At 40.3% G+C, this 14707-nt stretch overlaps 1 protein-coding gene across 1 annotated transcript; it reads right to left on the reverse strand.

Annotated features, from left to right (window-relative positions):
* Window positions 1–8253: 8253 nt before the first annotated feature.
* Window positions 8254–9607, reverse strand: LOC147613959 (uncharacterized). The gene has a single exon (XM_086781945.1). The coding sequence runs from the start codon at window positions 9545–9547 to the stop codon at window positions 8399–8401; it is 1149 nt and encodes a 382-aa protein (XP_086638071.1). The 5' UTR covers window positions 9548–9607; the 3' UTR covers window positions 8254–8398.
* Window positions 9608–14707: the final 5100 nt, after the last annotated feature.

Here is a 14707-nt window from a genome sequence, read left to right on the forward strand (position 1 = left end):
TGCATGGGGATTTGCAAGAAGAGGTGTATATGTTGCAAGAAGAGGTGTATATGTTGCAGCCGCCTGGATATGAGGATGTGGGTCACCCCGAGCATGTTTGCAGGTTGAAGAAAGCCTTGTATGGCTTAAAACAAGCACCAAGAGCATGGTCTGACAAGATTTTTGAATATCTTGTCACTATTGGCTTTCATGTAGCCAATGCAGATTTCTCGCTGTATGTGAGACATGGTGATAGAGGAGTTGTGCTTGTTGTCATCTATGTAGATGACTTGATCATTACGGGGGACCATGATGCAGAGATCTTTGATGTAAAGATCTTGCTTAGACAGAAGTTTGAGATGAAGGATCTGGGGGAGCTCAGATATTTCTTGGGCATTGAGGTGATTAGGTCACCACATGGTATTGGATTACTGCAGAGACAGTATGGCTTGGACATGTTGTCCAAGTATGGTATGACAGGCTGTAAGCCTATTTCCGTGCCATTGGATCAGAATGGCAAGTTGAGTGCAGATTCAGGAGAGATCTTGGAGGATCCTACTATGTACAGACGCATAATAGGAAGTTTGATCTACATGACGATCACCAGACCAGATTTGAGCTATGCTGTTGGGTCTGGTGATCTACATGACGATCACCAGACCAGATTTGTGAGCTGTGCTGTTGGGTTGGTGAGTCAATTTATGCAGGTTCCACGGAAACCGCATTTGGATGCAGTGAGACGCATACTGAGGTATGTGAAGTCTACTTTGCATTGTGGACTATTCTATGAGACTGGGACAGAGATATGTGTACATGGGTACACAGATGCTGATTGGGCTGGTAGTATCTCAGATAGAAGATCTACCAATGGATTCATGTTTTCTTTGGGGAGTGCTGCTGTGACTTCGAGCAGCAAGAAGCAGCCTACAGTTGCTCTATCGAGTACAGAGGCCGAGTACAGAGGAGCTGCTATGGCAGCATGTGAGGTAGCTTGGTTGAGAAAGCTACTTGTTGTGCAGATTTGGATCTATCAGTGTGGATAGACAAGTTGTCATTTTCTGTGACAACATTAGCAGTATACAGTTGGCCAGGAACCCAGTCTTTCATGCTCGTACAAAGCACATAGAGGTTCACTACCATTTTGTCAGAGAGAAGGTCTTGGCAGGAGACCTTGACCTTGTTTATGTCAGCACAGAGGATCAGGTAGCTGACATCTTCACCAAAGCATTGGGTACAGAGAAGCTCCGCAGATTCAGGGCTTCGCTTGGTGTACATGAGATGGAGTTGAGCTCGAGGGGGAGTGTTGAGATATCGAGCTCATCTAGTGAGATGGTGGACACTGATGACCCGCCTGGGGGATAGGCCCCACACTTACACCACTGGCATGGTTGGTGAGATCTTGGGTGATATGCGGCCAGTGGGATGATAGGCTATGTGACAGCCATTCTAGAGACTGGCATAGTTATAGCGCCAGCTCATTTAGTCGGGTTCACACTATAGAGAACCCGTGTATGTATTGGTTGAGTACCTTTCATATTATGAGTACTCTTATTCTTGTATATGGTGTGTTGAGTAGAAAAGAAGAAGATTTCAGCCTCTCACCTTGTGTGTTCTCTATTAGGGTTTTGTGAGTGTGTGTGTGTGCTTGCAAGAGCTCAAGCTCTCTTCCCCCCCTAGTTGTCATTTTCTGTGACAACATTAGCAGTATATAGTTGGCGAGGAACCCAGTCTTTCATGCTCGTATAAAGCACATAGAGGTTCACTACCATTTCGTCAGAGAGAAGGTCTTGGTAGGAGACCTTGACCTTGTTTATGTCAGCACAGAGGATCAGGTAGCTGACATCTTCACCAAAGCATTGGGTACAGAGAAGCTCCGCAGATTCAGGGCTTCGCTCGGTGTACATGAGATGGAGTTGAGCTCGAGGGGTTGAGATATCGAGCTCATCTAGTGAGGCGGTAGACACTAAGGACCCGCCTGGGGGATAGGCCCCACACTTACACCACTGGCATGGTTGGTGAGATCTTGGGTGATATGCGGCCAGTGGGATGACAGGCTATGTGACAGCCATTCTAGAGACTGGCATAGTTATAGCGCTAGCTCATTTAGTCGGGTTCACACTATAGAGAACCCGTGTATGTATTGGTTGAGTACCTTTCATATTATGAGTACTCTTATTCTTATATATGGTGTGTTGAGTGGAAAAGAAGAAGATTTCAGCCTTTCACCTTGTGTGTTCTCTATTAGGGTTTTGTGAGTGTGTGTGTGTGCTTGCAAGAGCTCAAGCTCTCTTCCCCCCTGCATCTTTTCATTGACCAGCCTGGGTTGGATTTAAATGGTGAGGAGCGGTACGGTGGATGAGGGACCAAGGAAGCGGCCAATGAGTGAAGCGCTAGGTGACCTGCAAAGAATCCTAGAGGGTGCTGACCATACAGTGCTCGGGCTTTGGGTCGCCGAAGATACACACACGTGCGTCGTGGAAGATATTGGAACAAGGAGTAAGAGTTGTTTTCTGAAACCGGGCATGGATCTGGTTGATTGACCTTGCTGGTCCTCAACGGGTGAGTCCATGGCTCCTTTGTATGGATTTGTTGATTGATCTTGCTGATCTTCAACAAGGATTCCATCTTGATTTTTATATGTGAAAATATTGCCGGTTACTATGAGCTAGGAACTATTGAAAAGGCCCCTGAGCGAACAGGTGGTGAGCGTTCTGGTTGCCAATGATGCCATAAGTACACCAATGAATGAATGATTGGAAATATGGATTCAACGAGAGATTTCGAGGATTGTCATCAGTGACATAATGGTTTCATTAAAGGATTGTTTTAAAGTTAGTTGATGCTGAGAAAAAGGTAATTTCATATTGGGTGTATAAGTGGTGTGACTAGTTTTATGTTTGCATGAACTTCCGGCTAGGGGCCTGGGAACTCTTTTCCCTAGTACCCGGGACAAAACCTAACCAAATTCCTAATTGGATCCCATCACTACTATGGTTGGGAGGTTGGCTAACCCATGGGACTGTGGATGGGGTTAGGCTGGACTGATGGATCCGTAAATCGAGACTCAATTTCTGTTATTACGATAGATAAAGTAAATCCCAGATAGTAATTGTTCTATGGATAGGAATCAATGGATGTGCCTCTTGATGGGGAAAAAAGCATTGATCCCAATGATCCAAGTGCAAGTTTCTTCCTTGATCTGACCGAGTATCTTTATAGGTGCAGTCGGATCAACTTGATCAGTAATGGTCTTGACTACGTTAGAGTATAGAGTTATCCTGGTGGAATCGTCCGTGCTTTCCGGGTAAAGGAAGTTTTCTCGGGTTCGGTTTTGAAAAAACCGACGGATTAGTCTCTTGTGCGGATATCCGGGACGAGGCCCCGAGTGTGGGACCCTGCCCCGCGCAAGAAGTGCTACTTCCGCTGCTAGCACCCCGAATCCGTTGCGCGGTGGGGACACGGATCTCACACTTCAAGCATTCTATGGAAAAGACGCTAAAAGATGAATAAACTATTTATATCTCTTAGACTCTGCATATAATGTCTCTCATCATCAAAGCATTGGGATGAGCCCATTTAAGGCACCATATGAACAAGATTGTTGAATGCCATCAAATTGGTATGATCCACTTATCAGAGTGGAAGTAGATGCTAGATGAGATATATCATAAAATGTATTTTAGAAAGAAGGGCATTAAAGCTACCCAGGCTAGATAAAAATAGTATACCAATCGAAAGAGATCGAATATGGAGTTCATGAAGGTGTTATCATCTTCCTTCATGTACAAACCAAGAGGTGTTCTCTCTCCTAAAGGAAAGTACAAGAAACTTTCACCCAGATATTTTGGCCCACATGTGATTACACGAAGAGTTGGTGGTCAAGCTTATGAACTTATACTTTCTTTGTACTTGAAAATCCACATACTCTTTTATGATAGTCTACTGAAGAATGGATAAAACGTAAAGTTTAAGGTTGTATGATGAAGCGTAAAACCTTGGGTCTAATTTTTGAGGTGTAAAATAAATTTAAAAAAAGGAGATAAACTTGAGAACTAATAGAAATTTCCAACTGTACTTAAATGAGGATCTTAACTTGATGTAAATGTTAGATGCATCAGAAGTGGTTGGATGCATGAAAAAATGAGAGGTTGCATGAAGATTAAGGTTTAATTACATAGATATTTTGAGCTACCAACCTTGAGTTAACTAGGGGAGCTTGTAGAGTGGTTAGCTATCATTTTCAAGTATCTAAAGGCCCCCTAGCCCTTGATAAATCCATGAATTTTTACCAAGGGAAAGAGAGTGTACTTGCATAGTTTTAGCACCTCCACATCATTTTTACGTAGTCCAATCATTATATATTGCACTTGAGTTAACTAGGGGAGCTTGTAGAGTGATCAACTATCATTTTCAAGTATATAAATGTCCCCTAGCCCATGAGAAATCTATGAGTTTTTACCGAGGGAAAGAGAGTATACTTATATAGTTTTCAGCACACCTACACATCATTTTTATATACTCCAATCATTATACATTACACTTGGGGTACTTCAATTGCACTTATATAAGAGCCTTGGGACCACTGCAACATATTTCGGAGCTCAAGAAAAACTCATGGACTTCAAAATCTAGGGACTTGTGCAACTTCTGAATTAGACCCTACTCCAATCCCCAAGCTAGGCCAAAAAGGTATAGTTAGCTCTCACATTCAAAAATTGACATTTCTTGTTAATTTGTGTAATTAAATTGAGTTAGATACCTTGACTTCTATTGAAAAAATAATTTAATAATTCTCTATCTAAATTAATACACTATGCCTTAAGAAGGTATATTTTCATCTTATGGCAACTTTCTATTAAAGCTGTAGGAACAATAAGGATTTAATAGCCTATATTGACCTTTATTCTCAAGGAAGAAAACATAAGGTTGAGGTAGATTAAATTTGAGTATTTTATTGATTTTTATTGAATATGCTAAGGTTTTGCACCATTTTCTAAAATTTAAAAAATTAATTTACTATCATTTAACAGGTGAACCTTAGGATTACTGAAGAACTATTGATTTTTGACCATATAAATGTTTTCTCATCTAGATTAATCAGAGAAGGATCAGGTCAATAGAATTGACCCGATCTTGGAATTAGAAGAGATAGCCTAGGTGTGAAGTAAACATTGTAGAGAGAGAAAGTCTTACTGCACATACACATGTAGATTTAATAGTAAATTAGGGTTCAATTTGGATAAGCCATAACAAGGAAAACTATACCTAGATAATATATTTTTGGTGTAGACTAAAACAATAATTATCCTAAATTTAAGAGAAAGAAAGTCCTAATAAGTACCCATTACTTAAGGGCAATGGATGCACAATATCGACCTCAAGATGTGCCAAACCATACCCTAATTTTTGGAAAATAAATGACAAAAATATAACTCATGTGAAACTAATTTTTCATTAGTAAACTTAGAGTAATCCAAAATTTTGTCTCTCTAGCAAACTGTGAAGGAAAGGACCTATATGCATTAATGTGTATAATTCAAATACACTTTAAGGCTAAGTTCATAGAATACAGATTGGAAGATAAGGACTAAATCTATAGAAGAAATAAGGATTAGAAAAATAGCCTAATATAGAGAATGTTTAGGAAAAATAGCCTAATTGAAGAGAGATAGAGAATGTTCATGAAATAATGTAGAGAGAGAAGTTCCTTACATGTGCTAATTGTCCCATGTGTAAAGTATGACCAAGATCACATTAGAAGTTCAAAGTCAGTTTTGACCAATTTATAAGCTAGAATTAGTATTCTAGGAAAAGAAAGTACCTACATCTAGAGAGAGAAAAGGCCTATGTGCATTAATGTGCATAATTTAAATACACTTTAAGGCTAAATTCATAGAATAGAGATTGGAAGATTAGGACTAAATCTACAAAAGAAATAAGGATTAGAAACAACCTGATTGAAGAAAGATAGAGAGAGAGAGAATGTGTTACCTTTGTGCTACGTGATTGGACATGCGAAAAATTATGCATAATAGGTGATAAGAATTGTGCGATGTTATGCTTTTATGAAAGGATTGTTTGCAAAGAAGTACATGTGCGAACTTTGTTTAAGTGGTTTCTGTGAGTTAAAAAACAATTTCAATTATAGGTATGTGAGTTCACACTAGCTCCAAAGGTCCAGTGGGGTTGTTAGGCGGCGGCAGGCTAGACCCATGGGACGAGACTAGTATGGATCTATTGTAAGTAAAAAAGGGATCAAACACTGGAAAGTAAAAAAGGGACGAGGCTAGTATGAATCTGTTGTAAGTAAAAAAGGGATCAAACATTGGAAAGTGGGTGGTAGGGTTGACACGAGTTTACATGTACTTTTCAAAACGAGACTAAATTGTATTTTAGAATGAGAAACTTGGAATGAGTAATCTAGATCAGTAGTCATAAATGAGGGTAGACGAATTGCCTTCATAATCGAGGAGTCATTAGGAGAAACTTGGAATGAGTAATCTAGATCAGTAGTCATAAATGAGGGTAGACGAATTGCCTTCATAATCGAGGAGTCATTAGGAGAAATTTGGGCTCATTTTCTAAGGGATTTTTTACCGTCTTTGCCTTGAAAATGGGGGCCGCGGTGGTAAACATTTCTTACCTTATGTTAAAACCCCATCATATGACATATCATTAGAAAGATCATGAAAAGTAGATCTTATAATTTTAAACTCCAAAACATTTGGAGCTGCTAAGCTCAAGATATACCATTTTCCTCAAAATCAAGTTTAAAGGCTACCGTTAACGATCCACATCATCACTTTTGAACCTACTTTTTGTACATCTTCCATGGGTCATGTCCAAACCCCATCATGTTATATATCAATGGAAAGATCTTGAAGAGTAGATTCTATATAAGCAACCTCTCCGAAAAAATTGGAGTTGATTTACAAAAAATTTACCATGGCTCCATTTTTACGATGTGGCATTTCTTAGAGGGCCCAAAAATGAGCCCAAATTTCCCCTAATGCATGACATCTTGTTAAGCCTTGGGGAGCTACTCAATGTAGCGTGCCTGTAAGAATTATGAAGGGAAAACACCTAGAGGAACCATTCACCTTTCCTTACAGACGGATTGTTCTAGTTAGACTAACGAGAGCTCATGGGATAATAGCCAAGTGTCAAGAAATTGTGATATACGGCCCCCAGTTATTCGCTCTACACATGGTCGCTACCAAAATACTACATAGATAGAGGGAAAGGGATCTCACAACAAAGGTAGAGGCATCAATGTGCACATAGACGATAACGTCCCAATAGGGAGATGACCATAGAATCGATGCACTTGCAAAGGCTTCCTTGAGAGTCTAGTGCTCAATTGTTGCCATCAATAACTACAAACCTTGTTAAATGCACCCATGGGTGATGCCAAACCCCATTACTTACCCCCATGGGTGATGCCACAAAGAACTTTAGCAAACTGAACACAATATAAACTCACCCGTGTTACTACGAAAAGTGAGTAAACATTAAAGTTTTGCCTCACATTCTTAACTAATAATGATTTCTTTTATGGAACATGAGTACCCATTACATTCCTTATATTTTTTGGCCAAAAGGGTGGAGTGATAGGCAATCAATGTTATACTTGACTAAGGCTTAGGATAGGGAATTTACTCTTCATATGAAGGTAAAAAAAAGTTCACTATTTCACAGAAGCCATTGTTTTTTTTAAACACAAAACTTATCCTTCTAAGTTATGTGAATAAAGTTACATACCTCAATGTAAATGAGTAAATTCATATTATAAAATATTTTCTAGTAGTACACGGTTCACCATTGGTTCAAATTTGGGCCCATGCCTTAGAAACCTGGTCCAAGAGAGGGGGAATGCTGGGAAAATAGTCTCCCCGTGGTTGCACTACAGAAGCTATGATGGACGCTTGCCTATTGTTGGGGTATCAGATCTCTTGGGAACATTCTTGCTTCTTGTTAGAGGATAAAAGATGGGAGTTTTTATGTAAAATTTTGAATGAGGTGGAGAAAAAGTAGTAAATGGTAGTCTGGTTTTGGTTGTATGACAGTTTTTGAATAGTTAATATAAATAAATATTATTGATCCCAAAAAAAACCTTCTATCATGGGCGATGAATGCATAAAATAAAGACATAGATAAAGGGCGCTGAATTGCTACAAACCCCAATATACGCATGAGTGATGCATACTCTTTTAAAGAAAGGCGGAGGGTAAAGGCTCCAATTGCCGTTGACTTTTTTGGGCACTCCATTGTCAATTGTGTAAGAATGTTTTTTTAAATTGTAGCCTAAATGTTTTTTTTCCATCATGGATATCTAAGGTATTTTTAAGGCTGGGCAATTATTTGTTGCAAAAAATGGGGCAATTGAGCTATAGGAACAATCGTCAGGTGATGAACCACCTTAGTCCCATAGCCATAAGTCCCAAGTCTCATGTTCATGATCCTGCTGCACTGTGTCTGCTGGGTGCTGCTGCTGCAACGGGGGAGGGAGCGACATGGCTTCAGCCATTTCGCCCAACGCATAGGGGTTCCATTCCAGTAGCATTTCTTCCCAGAAAGAATGACACGCAGCCATGGCTGGCCCCGTTGAAATCCCAATCTGATCACAATCTGCATGAGCATCTGCATGTGCAGTATAATGAGCGTCTGCGGCGGGAATGTGTTGGGTGTTTTCTGCGATGGCCATAGCCGCGAAGCTCTCAGATACCGTAGAGGATGCAGAGCGCGAAGATGGAGAAACCCTAGCATCAAGGAGGGGCGCAGATGCAGCAGACACCTTGTCGTGAGAAACCGAAGCAGCCAGCGGCGAAATCGTAGAAGCCCCAACGGCACGGGCGGGAGTTGCAGAAACGCTAGTCTCAGAAACTCTAAGAGGGGGCAATGGTGCAGAAGCAGCCCTAGCAGGATCAAGCGAAGCGCAGGATCGCCAAGCCGCTGCGGCGGCCGCAGCGGCGGTTTGAATGTCGCGGGGGGAGAGGCTGGCCGGGCGCGGGAGAGAAGCAGCGCAGTCCGGGAAGTTGAGCTGCGCAGAGGGCCCTTTCAGACTGAGTGCGGCCACATCGTAAGCTCGCGCGGCCATCTCCGGCGTGGAGAAGGAGCCGAGCCAGATCCTGGTCTTCTTGCGGGGCTCGCGGATCTCCGACACCCATTTTCCCCAGCTCCGCTTCCGAATCCCGCGGTAAATAGGGAGGGCGGGGGAAGCAGTGCAGAGCGGCCATGGCGAGGTAGAAGCAGCAGGGGAAGACGAAGGCGAAGAAGACACAGTAGTAGTAGTAGTAGCAGCAGCAGCAGCATCAGTAGAAACGAAATTGAAAGAAGATTCTTCGGAAGAGGTGGAGATGTCAGATGAGCTTGCAGAGCTGATAGCAATGGCGATGGCGAGCTGGAGCTTTTGTTGCTGCAGCGCAGCAGAGGACGCAGAGGAAGACGGCGAGGAAGAGGGTGAAGGGGGGCGTAAGGTCTTGTGTAAAGCGGCAGTCGGTGGTGATGACGTGGACATATCGATGCCGTTCTTGGGTTGCTGCATCATGCGGCGCATATGCGTTTTCATGTCGGATTTCTTTTATAGGACTTTTATCCGTTTTGCTTTTGAGGTTTTTGGATTTTGGTTGAAGTTTGCCATGCATTTTTATCCGACTTCTTGCGTCCGTGTTTGACTTCTTGCGCTTCTCCCGCGTCTCTGCGTGTTGTTCATTCGAAGTCCGGGCTGGACTGGACTGTGCCTGTCTGTCAAACACGCCATCTCTGTGAATATGCCATCTTTCATTCATCGGTTATGATTGATGATGACTCAATCTGCTAATGGTGGAGTAATCTTGAAAATTTTCAAGATTGAACAAAAAAAATAGGTGAAGTAGGAACGTCTTCTAGATGTTGTTCACATGCAACCATCTAGTAGGAGTCATTATTTCCACGTACATGTTCAACTTAAAAGGCAGATTATACTAAGAAGTTAGAAAGAGTTACATCAGATAAAGAGGTGTCACCAGCATAATATCCTTGGTGATTACTGTTTCTCTCAACAACATTATATCTTGGATTGTGTTAATTAGCTTGTCATCTTGCCTGACCTTTACTTTCTTGTGTAGTTGGGCTATCTTGGTATCCAAGTTTCTCAGTCTCCTCTAAATGCATCTTTCACCTGCATGTATCAAATGATCTTTTAGCCAGATGTGGTGAGTAGGAGTACTGTTATAAATGAAGTTCAGACTGTTTAACCAAAGGCACAAAAACATTTCAGACCTCAACACAGCTCATAACTCCTTACAACCCCAGAACCGAGTTTTTCCAGCCTAGTGACAGGCCATTCCATGCCTGTATACAAGCTGCTAGAGAGTCAAAGCATCTTTTAGCTTGTGGACAGTGGATGAAGATGTGCAAGTGATCCTCCATCTCATGACATCTGTAACATTTACCATCCCCAATGTTAATTGTAAGAGCTCTCTGATGGGTCCAGATAGCTCTATGCATAACCAACCAAGCCAAGCAGGCTTTCTTTGGCTCAACATACTTATTCCACAGCGATTATGATAGCTATTAGGTGGGGATAAATTTGGCTTCCACTCATGTTCCAAAATTAATACTGGTTGCAAGTGGGAGAGAAATAGAGTGGAATAAAAATTTGTCCACAATTTGTGTGCTTGCCAGCTCAACACATTGGATTTGCAGTGTGCTCTACAACAACTAGTTGCCAACCATGCCAAAAACCTACCTGCATGGGAATCGGCCCATTGACGAACATCACAATGCAATAACGGCGGCCACACAATTGGTTGGTAGGCCACCATGTTCTATTTACATAGTTATCTGCCAAGGATAGAATTCCCCACATTAACTTGGAGGGTGTGATTGTAGCTCTTGACAACACCTTTGTCCTAGTTCACTAGGACCATGAAAAGGGCCTCTAAAGACACTCAAGATCTCAACTCAAAATGGGACATACACCACCCAAGGATGCTTATCTCCTTCCCAGAGAGAGAGGGTGGGTGTGTTAGAGAGAGATGGAGAAAAAGAGAAAAAGAGTTAGAGAGAGAGGAATCAGAGAGAGAGAGTTGGCCAGTTTGAGAGAAATAGAGACAAATAAAGAGAGTAAGAGAGAGTTAAAGAGAGAGGGGGGTTATAGAGAGAGCAGTAGAGAGAGAGTTACATAGAGTTAGAGAGAGAGAAAGAGAGAGAGAGAGTGGGAGAGATAGAGAGTTAAGAGTGAGATAGGGTTAGAGGGTGAGAGAGAGTTAGAGAGGGAGGGAGGATCGAAGATATATATATATATATATATATATATATATAATGTATTTTATGGGAAAGATAAAAATGAGCCTTTTCTTAAGGGGGGAAAGTGAGGAGAGAAAAAGGGAGCAGAGAGAGAGTAGAATTAGTTTTTTTAAAAATGATTTCTCTCTCTCTCCCTCTCTCTCCGAAGAGAGAGAGAGAGAGAGAGTAGAACTAGTTTTTTTAAAAATGATTTCTCTCTCTCCCTCTCTCTCCGAAGAGAGAGAGAGAGAGAGAGAGAGAGAGAGAGAGAGAGAGAGAGAGTAGAACTAGTTTTTTAAAAATGTTATTTGTTTTGTTTTAAAGGGAAAAAATAAAAAAGAGCCAGAGAGAAAGAGAGAGAAGAGCACTCAACCCGTCAAAGGCGGGTCTGGGGCACTCGTATATTTAATAAGGAATAATATACATTATGTAATAGGAATGTAATAATAAACTACTACACTCTTTGATCCAAAACACTTTTTTTGTTACACAAAAAAGGTAAAAGATGTGTCATGGCATTAAGGTGAGATAGTTCAAGTTCTACATTTACTAAAGTACTCACCCTTGGAAATTAATTACTCGGCCCTACTAATTGACTAATCAAAGAAGAGGAGCCAATAATTATTTATTAATTAATCTCTTTTTTAAAATAAAGTATTCTTGTGTAGATTTTAAAAAATGATTGTAAAATGTGTGCTTTTCCTCCCAAAAGATATTTCTCCAAGTTCCATGGAAAGTGTCAACACAAGTACACTACAATAATCATTTTTCCCACCGAAGCTACCACCCATAATCTATTCAATCTCATTCTCTCATATTTTCAATGTTCCCATATTATGTTATGTACACTATGTGTACATATGCCAACATATGCTACTTGTACATATGCCAACAAATGCCACTCACATTTTAAAAAAAACATATGCTACATGTACATATGCCACTCACACTAAAATAAAAACAAAGGAAAATGGTTTTATTTACACTAGTAGCCTTTTCTTGAGTGGACATATCATTAACACACGCACTTTTCACTTTCTTACACATGACATCATCATTGATTAGCACACTTTTGAACACTCATTGCCAGCCTATCCCTTACACGTAATAAACCTATACATCTACTCTTGACCATAACTAACATTTTTCTATTTTGAAACATGTACTTTATAATACCCTTAACATCTTTCCATTTAGTATAACTTTTTCTCTTAGCTTTTCCCATCCCTCCACCTTACATGTGCACACGTGCACTACATAATTTAGAAGTGTGAGTTATTAAGAAATTAAAAGTGTGAGTTATTACAAAAATTAAAAGTGTGATTTATTAAATAACTTAAGTGTGAGTTATTAAATAATTTAACAATGCAAGTTATTAAATAATTTAAATATATATAATGGACATGCTTGTAACATAAAACATGGAAATAAGCTACATAACATATGAGATAATTGATAAGTCTTAGATAAGAAAAGTGAATGCATTATAAATTTTACTTCGACGTAATTGTAATAGAATGAAATAATTGCACATGGGTGCACACACACACATACACATGTGAGTGCTCATATATGCATGAGCACGTGAGCATGCACACACACACACACAACCACCCATATATTGATGCACACACATGTGCACACACACCCACATACACAGAGTCTCTCGCTCACTCACCCATATACACATGTTCACACATAAGCATGCACGTACATGCATGTGCATGCGTACGTACGTGCGTACATACATACATGTGCGTGCATGCACGCACACACCCATGCAAGCATGCATGCACACATGCTAAATAGTCACACGAGTGTGCTAACCACATTAACTAACATTACTCTGAACTCGTGGCAACACTTTCAAGCCATATTTTTATACTGTGCAATGCATTCTATGTAAAATGATTATGGGATCGAGTTTACAACTTGTAAAATGCCAGAAGATAGTCAAACATCGAGCTTACAACCTAAGTAGTGTCAATAATGTACAATTAAACTAGGAAATTAGCCTAGGCTAACTTGTTGGGCCTCGGACATTATTTGGGAAATCGAGCATTGTATAAATGAGTCTTGTATATAAGACATTCTGACTAATGAGAAAAGACATAATCCTATTCTCACAATTGAGTTTGAATCTTCTTGCTCTTGTGGTTGAAGTAGCTTGTATGCTTTCTCTTTTGCATGCATGCTTAGGGATTGTGTGGGTGAGTGATGGTGTTGATGTATGTTCTTTTATCCCTCTCTTGTCTACTCTCTCATGCTTTCATTCACCATGGCATCGAATTAAAGGTTAATCTTTCTTTAGATCTCTCTCTCTTTGCTCCCTACCCATTTTTAAAGCTCCTTTGTGATGACAACGCGACAGAGGCAAGGTTGAGGACCCTAGCTCTCCACAAGAGAGGGTTACTCTATCAAGAGTGGCAAAAGGTGCAAGCTAGTTGCATTCTCTTTTCTTTATCCCTACCTTACAAGGTCCAAGTGTTTTGATTTAGTAAACATCTTTGGCACCACTACCGCGAGGAAGTGCCTTTGTATAGGAATCCTTTGCTATACTTTTCGTTTGGAGTGGTGCCTTAGCCCAATTGTTGGATTGCAAATCCACTGGTTTAACTCTTGTTTGGTATTGTTTTTGGGTTCATTTTGCTACCTTGGTGCAAAGGAGCATGGATCAATCTTTCGAGCACGAGTTACATGATTAACAATAAGTGCTTGATCTTTGATTTTTTTTACTATTTTCTCTTGCATTTGTAATTTTATGAGTTTTTATTCATTTTAGGAATTAATCTCACCATTAATCCTTGTAGAAATACCATTAGGTTGCATTGTGCATATCATTATATAGGTTAGGGAAAGATAAATCATGCTATCAAATCAAAAATCCAAAAGCATGCACCATTAAGGAGAAATTAGGGGGCAAAATCTAGATTTTGTGACCAAAACACAGAAAACTACTTTCTGGTTTGCTTGTATATGTGCTCAACTGGGCTTGTATATGTATGTTCGCATCATAAGAACACATGTTTCTAGGTCTGACAAGGAATATCTTCACAATATTCTCACCTGTGTTAGAATTACGTATGCATGTGCGAGAGTGGGAACACACATTCTCACTTCTAAATGCATGTTCACAAGTCCACAAACACTTAGCAATGCACGTTTTCATCTCGGAATGTACGCTCATAGATCTTACATGGCCATGCACGTTCTCAGTTCCCCCCATGCACATTCTTGACATTGCGAATGCACATTTGCAAGTCTAAGTGGGACCTAGCCACACACGTTTCTAAATTGTAAACGCATGTTCACAAGTCTAACAGATGCTAAAAAACATACAAAAATTCAATTGAATCTAGAATATCTAGGATTAACCTTACACGTTTCCAACTTGTAAATGCACGTTCACAAGTTTAACATGTATACACTAAACAAACATAAAAATTCAATTGAATCGAGA

The sequence above is a fragment of the Cibotium barometz genome, chromosome 43 (genome assembly GCF_041138505.1).
Source record: "Cibotium barometz isolate CiBa-2024 chromosome 43, ASM4113850v1, whole genome shotgun sequence".
Taxonomy (NCBI): Eukaryota; Viridiplantae; Streptophyta; class Polypodiopsida; order Cyatheales; family Cibotiaceae; genus Cibotium; species Cibotium barometz.